Source organism: Oenanthe melanoleuca, chromosome Z (genome assembly GCF_029582105.1).
Source record: "Oenanthe melanoleuca isolate GR-GAL-2019-014 chromosome Z, OMel1.0, whole genome shotgun sequence".
In the NCBI taxonomy this organism is placed as follows: domain Eukaryota; kingdom Metazoa; phylum Chordata; class Aves; order Passeriformes; family Muscicapidae; genus Oenanthe; species Oenanthe melanoleuca.
The window spans coordinates 68462547-68473426 of NC_079362.1; the positions used below are offsets into that span (position 1 = coordinate 68462547).

Below are 10880 nucleotides of genomic sequence, written 5' to 3' on the forward strand. Positions count from 1 at the left end.
TCAGTTTCCCAGTTCCAGAAACGAAGGTTGTTTTATTTAAAATTCAGTCTCACCTCTCACATGTTTACTGTGCGTCATGTTCATACTGTGACTGCTTTGTTCACTGCAATAGATGAGACTGCTTTGTATAGCAAACAAGTTTTTTGAGTGTGAGTAAAAGCTGATGAGGAGAGATAAATGAAAATTACTTGTTACTTAAAAATAAATCCATTGAAAAATGTTCCTATCTTAAAATCTGGTTTTTCTTTTAAATGCAAATGTTTCAGCTATGACAGGAATCTGCAGATAAGGGAGCTGTGAAGCTAAGGAGGGTTTTCAGTGCTGTTCAGTCTTCTGTAGAAAAATTTGTCGACATTTTACTATTCAATCATGCAACAAAACAGAATGGATCAGTTCAATTTGCTTAGGAAGTAAACTTGCCTCCATGACAGCAGCCATTGAAGAGTTAAGGTCTGTAAGTAGTAACTCCTTCTAAGGTGAGTCAGTAATATTTAAATATTTAGCTGTGGTGTTTGCCTTAGAGAGGAAATGGTTTAGACATCTGATGAATATCAAAGTGTTCAAAGATTCCAATGCCTCTCAGTCAGTTTGGGCTTCCCGCATTTCTCTTACATATTTAATGAGCGACTCCAATCTAAAGGACTCCTGCCATCCCATCTGTAGCAGAGGCAGGGATTTACTTAGATATCTCCTTTACTTTAACCACTGTATGTTTGTGATAATGGAAATGGCAGTTAGGAGAATCAGGGTGGCTGACAGGTTTGGTAACAGTAAATAGGTACTGAAACAAAGTCAGGTGCTTCATCTAAAAAGAAATCAGGCAGCAATCAAGGCAGCCAGCTTGGCAGGATCATATGTCACCAAGCAAAGATGCAGGAGGACGAACTCTTTCAGAATACCTATGATAATGAAAAGCATCTCAAAACCCCCTGGAACAGAAGACACAGCCCAGCACTGCCTGGATGCTCCAGGAGCAGCCTTCAGTCCAGGCTGTCAGGCACCTGTGCCATGGGCATGAGGCTAGACGACAACTTTATTCATGGGTACCACCAAATACTGGACCTGTCTGGAGTAATACAGTTTTCCTGGCTACAGGCAATACCAGGAACTTCCCTTCTAATAATTCTGCAAATTATTTATCTTCTTCTAGCAGCATATGGCTACTTACAAGTTTTACTACAAGCATTCTCAGGGTTTTCTCCTCCAAAGTCCTTTAAAACTTCCTGATAGCTGAGGGAAAACAACCAGATGAGCTCAACAGAAATGAGGAAACACTCTAAGATAAAGTCCCATATCATATTTAGTCCCATAAAAACTCATCTTTAGAAGAACACTGCTCTCCTACACCTAGATCAAGTGCCCTCCACCTTGACAGGATCTTCCTGGGATTCAGAGGACCAGGCCCCATCTCTTCAGCACAGGTGAACTCAAGGGTGCAATGTTGGCCAAGAAGAGCAAGGAATCAGGCCTACAGCATCAGACCAACCACAAATTTGGGGTACAGAAAAAGGATAGCAAAACCTTTCCTACTAAAGAGCACATGTGGTGTTAGTGGGAGGGACTCAACAAAGCAGAGAGCACGGACATGGGAGTGCCACTGAAACAGGGCAAAGGCCCAGCCTGAGGCTTGTGCACCCACTCATGCTTCAGAGACTCAAATTTATCTGAAGGAAGCACAGCTCAGCTATAAATAGCACTGGATAAGGCTGACCCTACTTTCAGTTTGTTTTCTTCCTGCTGAGATTTGGATGCTCTGCTTTGTACAGTGTTTCACCAGGGATCTGTGTTCCCCTCATAGCACTGCCCAGTGAATTTATTAGGCTGGCATGTTAACAGATGAGGAGGGAGGAACCAGACATTAGATGTCACCTGCTTGTCCTGTCAGTGGCTGTGTTCCCATGTCAGCCACAGCATGCAGCTGAGCAATGCATGCCAGAGGCCCACAAAGCTCAGAGGTATTTCACCAGTCACAATTCACAGCTCTTGGTTTCAACTCTGACTGTGCTCATGGTACAAGATTCCCAATCTACAATGGACAAAATATGAAGTTTCTCACTCTGTGTGCATGAAAAGCAGACACACAGGGCAGGCAATTTCACATCCAAACCCCCAAGCTTGACACATGATGTTGCTACATCAGAAACAGTGTCTGTAATATGCCTGACAGAAGGTTCCCATCACCACAGGATCAGTGTCTTGCAGCAGAGATGGGAAGAGACTCTCCTGGGGCCTGTTGGATGCTGAGAGCCCTGGACACCCCATCGAGCTGTGGCAGCTCACGGTGGCTCTCGGGGTGAGAGAAGGGTGGGAGTCATGGCCAGCCCCAGCTCCCTGTATCTCACTATCAGTGTGACCTTGCCTGCACCATCCTTGCATCTAACTCTGCCATTATCATTCTCTTATTTCACCCTCTTCAGAACAGCATTCTGTTGTTTCGCAGGCTATACAAGAGCCATTAAGACTCATCAGTGTTTTTATATATACATTATAAAGCAGCAGAACAGAATTCAAAGATACAAGCAACCAAACAAATGCACTACAACTTCTCTGATATTTTAAACCTCAGGCTAACATCATCCAACATATCAAGGCTTGAAGGGACTTTTAAATTTTATAAATGACATTTTCTTCACAAATTAACCTCAGTGCAACTAACAGGCAAAAAAAGTTTCTTGTATTTTGCTTGGAGCCACCAGAAAAGAAATAATCAACCTGAAAACCCACAGAATTATGGTTTGGATCTTAAGTAAAAGGCAGAGGGCAAGAGTAGCAAGAGAGAATAATCTATTTAGCAAGGAACAGTGAGAGCAGAAGGCAGAAAATAAGTTCATCATCTGAATGAAGTACATAGGAAATTGCAGCCTCAAAGCAAAAAGAGCTAATTTTTTTGACAAACATTACATGATCTGCAATTGACACTTTCCTAGACGATTTCTAACCCAAAAGAATCCATGCCGAAGGCACAATTTTAAAATAACCATGAATAATTTCTGAATCTCCAGAAGATACAGTTATACACAGATAGATACCATCTCAAAAAGTACAACGCCGAAGTTAAACTATCAGGGATTTTGTTCATTATTCTCAAAGACATTTAGGAATAAGCATTTGGACGTTCACCTTTCCTAACCTATAGTGACTTAAAAAGTGTCCAACAGTTTTGGACAAGGTACAAGCAACACTGCAAAAGACTTTATCCAATGTTTCTGCCACAGGATTATCTTGCAATTTCCACCACTTCTACCATGCATAAACGAGCCCAAAGCTTCCAGATGAATTTTTGTGACTTAGCACAGCCTTTCCAAAAAGTGGCAGAAACTAACTCTGTGGGAGACAGGACTTCCTCCATTAGGGCTGTGCCTGTAGTGAGCTCTCACAGCAGCTGAGGACAACCAGAAAGCTGCTGATCTTGACCTGATTTCTACAGCAAGCATATGGCAACTCTTCCCAAGCACAGCCTTCCTCCCCAACACCTCCAGGAGGGAACAGGGATGCATCTGATGCTTGTCAGTCAAATGTCTCATAGTGCTGTAGTGAGGAATCCAGTGTCAGGTACTCAGCAGACAGGACAACTGCTGCTGCAACAGCCTGTTACTGGACACAGAATTCAGTGTGGGGAGCAGAACTGCAGCTAAAGACTGCTCCAACATGGAAGCCTCTAACAGACTGAGATCTCTGGACCCCAAATGCATGCTCACTGGTCCATGCATGTTTCTCTCACTGTTTCTATTTCTGTGGAGGTGCAGAATGAGTGACGTGACCTTTCTGGTCTCTTTAGCTTCTGGGATGTGAGAAGTTAATTTGACTTTTTGCCCTGTTTGCACAGGGCCAGGTATGCAAGGAACAGCTGGTGGCACAAAAAATGTAGTATAAAGCTGGAGCTGAAGATAAAGGTTCTCTGTTCAAACACTGAACTGACTAAACATGAGAAACACAATCATCTTGCATTATTGAAGAGGTTTGGTGCTAAATGATTCTCACAATTAGGTTGCTGCCCTATTTTGCTTTCAGGTTACATTCTTCCCCCTATCCTGGGTTCAGATTCCTTGGCTTCAGGTCTATGTTGCTTTCCTTTATTCTCCAGATTTCTGTTCCTCCTCCAGAGTTATCCCCTAGCAATATCATCACAGAGTTGAATGAGATTTTTTCACTGAACTCTCCTCAGTGAACACTTATTTTGTGCTTCTTAGTGGAGGCAACAGAAGGGGTGTCGAAGCTGTTCTGAGACAGCTGATCTTTTTTCTGACCTTGCTAGCAACCTTCTGTCTTATATTTTTCTTGTATTTCCTTTGCATCAAACAATTTGTATGCCTGAAGCCAAAGGAACAAAATATTATGTGAAGCAGTAACATCTCAGAGGCAATGCAAGCAGCAAAATCTGTTTGACTGCAGATGACAGATTTAGGAGAACGTTCATCATCAGAAATGAAACAATGTGCTGGTGTGACAGTGGATTATGAACAAAATCTTTTTTTTTTTTTTCTCCTAAGTGCAGCAAATACGATCAGCTTCTCATAAAGACCTTTCTTTGTGGAACTGTGTGCAGAAGCACAGAACGGGGTAAAGAGCAGGAGGCTGTGCTTACTTTAGAGGGATTTTCATTTACTTCTATCAGCAAAACAAGACTTCAGTTAGTCTGGGGTGGCTTCATAAACTGCAAAAGTTTGGTATAAATTTATTTAAGAACTTAGATTGGGACACAGAAAATAGACAGATAAAAGGGATCACACAATTATGGGACAAACTCCAGTGAGCAATTTCAGGTGTGTTTTGTCAGGTTGGCACTTGAGATGGGAATTCTACAAGTTCTGCTGGAAAAGTATTCTGCGAGCTCCTTTTAGTTTCCTTTGGCTGTTTGCAGGCTATTACCATCTTGCCTTGACTTCTTTGTCCAAACCATGAGTGCCACATCTAACCTGACTGTCGTTTGGTGAAGAATTAGCCTGCAGTGGGAGCCCTTTCTCTTCCCATGCATGAACACAGGGCAGAAAATAATTCTCTCAGGATGCCATCTGAAGCTCCATGGTATCAGCTCCTCAGGGAGGCCAGACCAGCTTCAGTAAATCAACACTGAACAAAGCTGTGTTTCTAACCAGTGACGTCTCCATAGCAATTCCAAACCATGCTGTCCACACGGGCATGCCTGTGACAGACAAGATTTGCTTGAAGCACAACCAAAAGAAATGTCCCATTTGCATATCCTAGGGTCAACACTCTGCAGTGGGAATTTTGTCAGTAACTCTGATAGTGAGCAAGTAAAATAAAAAATTATTTCCAACCCTCTGCAGCAGGATTGGCTCTGCATTAGTCTCAGCAGAAATAACATCCTTTTGGCTTGATGTGAAAGCAAAATAGACGCACACAGTGAAAACAAATCTGTCAAATAAGATGTGTTTTAGGAAGGAGATTGAACAACAAAAACAAACCCTGACACATAGTTTTAGTTACCAATTCCTGATTCTGAACTATTCCAGTTTCCAAATAGTTCAAACCTAAAATACTTGGTATATCCCAGTACAGAAAGCACTCTTCTCAGCTGTAAATAAACCCTAATCATCATCTTTTTAAAAGAAAGAAGAAAGAAAATATCTACATCTGGAAAAAAGAGAGGCTTTATGCTGAGAGCCCCTTCCCTGCAAGGGAAGCTCCTGTGGCTGCCAAAATCTAGTCCAATAGCTCCACATCAGCCAACCTCATTAACCTCCAGAGCCAAGCCCTGGGACTGAGCCATTGGCTCAAAAACATGCACTGTTCAGGGACTTACTCTGTAGGCCTACTCAGAGATGATAGGAGTCTGAAGATTTTGCTGACTTATTGAACATTATTTTGATCAGGATGGGGTTTAGGTTAATGCCACTTAGGTTTTTTTTTTTCCCAGCAGAACATAACAGGTTTGACACAGTTTTACAGGAAGTGACTCCTGTTAAGCTGGTGTTCCCATTCAAAGGTAGAGGCCTGACATGGGAGGCCATTTCTAGTTCCATGAGCCTGTGACACCTGAGTTTTAGTGGTATTACCTACACTGCACTGCATGCATAACTATTCATATGTCTATGTATATGTTTATTCCTCTGTGTTTATTACCCTCTGAGGATATGGATCCTCGCCAATTAGTAATAAGCAATTAGAAATGTGTAATTTACAACAGGCTAGAATTTTCCATTATTTACAATGCAGTAGCACTTAACACATGGGAGATAATTGCCAAATCTATAAGAAACCATTGCTATGCTCTTTTAAAAACTAGGGAGTGGTATCACATAGACAAATTCTTTCTTAGGTAACAGAAGTAGAAAAATTGTATTATTTTATTTTGCTCTTAACAATGGGAACATTACATCAGCTTTGTTTTATGTAAACGTACTGAGATATTACTAAGTTACTGAAAATGAAACAGCACAAGAAAAGAGCTGTCAGTCTGCTTTACCCACCTCCCATTTTGTTTCCATTGTGAAAGGGTTGCATTGTTTCAAAAGAAAAAAGCCAGGCAGTCCAGAGAACAAAGGCTCCTAATTGCTCAGGATAACATTGTTACTTTTCTACTTTGTTCACTTTTCCTACAAAAGAGCGGGATTTTTTTGAGGACTAGTATCTAGACAAAGATCTAGAAGGTCTCAGACTAGTGAGGGATGGTGGGGGAGAATAGGGGATCTTTGAGCTAAATATGAGGAAAAAAAGCATCATTTTCTAGAATAATTTAATGTTGAATGAGGAATAACAATCCAATGTCTCAACCTAACAGATAGTCCATGCTGCTTTTCATCACATTGAATGGAGTGAAAACATTTTCTAAACTTTTAGGTGATATTGACAAATGCTTACACTTCAAATCTTTCCAACAGAGGTACAAGCTCTTTGAATTGCTATACAATCACATAACTACTAACTTTGCTTGCTAGTTTTGTAGCAAGTTAAGAATTCTAAAGTTTAGTAAAAATATTGGTACTTTAATCACAGAATCATAGAATGGTTTGGATTGGAAGGTTGGAACAAGACCATCTTGTTCCAACCTCATTGCCATGGACAGGGACACCTTCCACTAGACCAGGTTGGTCAGAGAAATTTTCTTATTGCTGAAGAAAACTAACAGTTATGATTCTCAGCACTCAACCTGTGGATATAAAGAAGCAGGAACTTCTTTACACATCTATACATATCCATGGAATAGTTTCTTTCCTTTTCCTAGAGCACCTAATGATTTTTTCAGTTCCTAGTCCCACTGCTGCCAAGTGGTACACAGAAACCTATCTCAAAAAATCCCACACCAAATGCCTCCACTGCTGTATGTACCTGTTCCTGGTCTGCAAGGAACAGGCTGCTAATAACATCCCTTCAGCATACAGACCTTTACAATATCATGTGGGGCACAAGGGATCTGGGATTTTTGTGTCTCTAATGTGCAGTAACAGCTGCAACTTCCCATAGCATGCTGCAGCAAGATCATTAAAAACTTCACACAGGACTTACTATTTGGCCAAGCTTCTTTACTTGAAGCCTAAAGGGCCGTGGGAAAAGCTCTGAAGTTTTCTCCGCGTAGGTGTGTCCAGGCTATTCTGTTAACCTGTTAGAAGAGCTATAAATATCTGCTAGAGGAAAAGCTTTGGATAAATAGGCAGGAAATATGAAATTCATGTCTTTTCAGAAATGTTACATTTGCACAAAATCTCTGTTTATAACAAGCAGAGATCTAGCTCTTGGCATATTCAATATTCATCAGCAGTCCCATCCCTAATTTCCTGGACTTTTACTAGAAGATGCAATAACAAGGAGCCATGGCTGGGGGATAATCCATGCATGGCATGTGCCAAAGTTCAAGGAACACTGGTGTGTGACTGTATCAAACAGCCTAAATCAGATGACAGCCATAGTCACCACAGCAACACCTTTAGACCAGGCTAACAAACCAAACACACACTCCTGCACCTCAACAGGCTCACGCAGACCACATTGAAGTATGTGCTGACACACTTCTACTGCTAAGAACAAGATCAAAAGTACATATACCTTCCAGTGCTTCAATCTGAGCTCAGATTATGTTGCAGATGCAGCTAGTTAGCAGGATGCAACAACATATTTACCCCGACCCTTCACATTACCATCCATCTGGTGGCTCTTCGTGGCAGATGCCAGAGTGGCAGTAGTTTAAGAACATTGCCTGCACACTATAGCTCTGAATTTACTAGAGTACTTCAAGGTCAATTAAAAGTCAACTACAAGGTAGTGTGTCTTGACTCCTGCTGGCAGCCAGTTCCATAGGCAACTGCCCTTGGACGTACCGTAGCAAACAGAGCTCGCTTTTAGGCTTATGTACTTGTTTTTATGCACTGCTCATTACTTGCTGCCCTGTGATTTTATGTTTGGAACACAAATAGCATTGCATGCTGGTATATACAGAGGATACCTGTTCTTCTCCAAAGAGAAGTAAATTATAATAGTGAAAACCAAGGAGAAATAATTGTTTACAGCAAATTTTTGCTCACGTTTAGTGTCTGCTGAGAGCCAAGGATTCATGCAGCTGCTTTGTCTTTACGCATATTTCAAAATTAGCTTGAAACACAAGTTAAACAATTGCTTGTACTAAAACAGCACCTTTCCCCACACAGGACTATTCCTGCTGTGCCTGAACTCCATACCATCAAAGCCCAGTCACAGGAAAGGAAAAGCATCCTTACCTGCCACACTGGCTCTGCGTGTTTTCCTGACTTGGCACTACTCTTGTAGCTGGGCTGTGAGCTTGCCTTCTTCAGGTTGTAGATGGCCACGTTGCCGTCGTAGAAGCCCACTGCCAGGAGGTGGGAGTGTTCACTGTGAAAGTCCAGGCACATGATGCCACTCTCACTGCTGAAGGAGTACTCTGGGAAGGAGGGGTTCTTCAGGGTGTACACCAGGAGCATGCCATGGCCCTGCTTCATGAAGTCATCTAAACAAGGAGATATCAGATCAGTTTCCAGGATCCTCAGCTACTGAAACATAGAAACAGACAGCTCCCACCTATGCCTGAAACCTACCTGAATGCAAACCAGTCACAGAACCAAATGGTCATACTGGTGTGCCCACAACTGAACATCCTTTCCCCACCACTGATATGCCACCCCCAGGACATAGACTGAAAAACTAGTTTTAGTATGCTTTTTTCCAAGGAGAGAGAGCTCCTTGGAGGAGAAGTGTGGAGGAAGGAAATAATTTTGTGGACACTTCTTCCCTTGGGCTAGGATTACACTTTTTTCTGTGGGCTAGGACTTCACTACACTTCAGACATGCAGGTTGAACCAAGGATAGCACCATTTTAACTTGATATTTCAGTCTCCGCTTTTTCAAAGAAAAACTTTCATTAACATATTTGTAAAGCATTATATCAATTGCCATTACTCATAACTGGACAATGTAAAAGTCAGTATAGCTTTATTTTCTATTTATGTCCAACATCTCCCTGCTTGGCACAGAAGGTATTTTTTTTTGCCAAGACTCTCCAATCTTTTTTCCTATTTACTTTTACCTTTCCTTTGTGCTGCCTGAAATTAGCTCTCCCTTTTCTCAGTAGGACCATCTTTCTTTTGTGTTTTTTCTTATCATGCCCTGACTGTCTCTGTAATTCTTAGAGTATTTCGATCATGCAAAAAAACAATTTCCAAATTGTCTGAAAGGGAAAGAAAAGCTGTTGATGTAGATAAGCTCTCCAGAAACAAAGAAGGAACTTTGCTAATCTATGAAAACAATGCTGCTTCTGAGAGCATCCTAGCCATCCAGTGCTTTTTATTATTGCCAATGCCCTCAGGCACACAGTATATGGGAAATAAATTTACTGCTTTCTGTGATTCAAGTACTCACTACACGTTCTGTTTCCAGAACAGTCCTCTCCTTTTAAAAGTGCTTCCTACCTTTCTTAACATTTTGTCCAACCTGCAGGATCAAGTCTTGGTAAATGCATACTCCAATGATAACACTAACTTTAGAGAACTCTCCTTAGCAGTAAACTGATTCCAAGTCAACATGCAGGTACTGTGTACAGGCATTGTGTACTCCATGTTTAACAGGGCCACATAAAAGCATTCAAAGAACCAGTAAAGAAACACACATTAACAAAACTCTTACTGCTGCTTTGTACTAGATTATCAAAATAGAATATTTTCACAGGCCTCTCTGTGCTGGGGACAGATGAGGAAAATGGCTTCTTTATTTTGCAGAAAGGTGAGATTCCAACACTGGCATTACTTTAAGCATATCTGACCCCAAATAATATTTCTAATTTTTTCTTTTTTTTTTTTTTAAATGAAGAGGAACCTTATTCTTAGAATTCTTGCTGAAGTGAACTTGCTTTCTTGATTTCCCAGTTCTTTTAATTCATAGTTCTTTTAATTCTTTGTTCTTAGCCAAGTAATGTCATTGAACTGATATTTAGTTGAGGTCCATGCATAATAAGGATGTATCTGTGCTTTCCTCAGAATCAAAAACACTTGGAAAGGCTGTGGAAATAACCACCAGGAGTGACTCAGAGCAAAATGAAGTCAAATTCGTTGGATAGCCTTTGAATTCAACTTATTTCCTTCATGCTCTTATTTCTCTTGGAGTGGGCTGACCAGCCAGATGCATTCCCAAAAGGTCTGTAGCATACATTAATTTTCTATCTGTTAGCACTGTGCTGAGTAGCAAGTGAGAGCTGACCCCATGTTCCATGCACAGATAGCAGAGCAGACACCTCTACAAGGGGTAATTCAGCCAGAGATCTAAATGGGGTTTTGGAGGTGGTTTTCTTCCCAGTGATCTCCCAGGAAGAGAGACTACCCACATTCCCCAGTTAGAGGTGATAGAGCAGGCCTTCATCAGGTGAAATCGCTCAGCAGCTTCAGCAAGTCCACCTGAGGGTTAGTCTGGCAGGAGAA

The 10880-nt window shown here is 41.4% G+C and overlaps 1 protein-coding gene across 1 annotated transcript in view; it reads right to left on the reverse strand.

Annotated features, from left to right (window-relative positions):
* Positions 1–10880, reverse strand: part of DNAI1 (dynein axonemal intermediate chain 1) — a 136428-nt gene that overhangs the window by 65223 nt on the left and 60325 nt on the right. The window contains exon 13 of the mRNA XM_056513014.1: positions 8673–8920. Within this exon, the coding sequence (XP_056368989.1) occupies positions 8673–8920 (248 nt within the window). The remainder of the gene's footprint in view (positions 1–8672; positions 8921–10880) is intronic.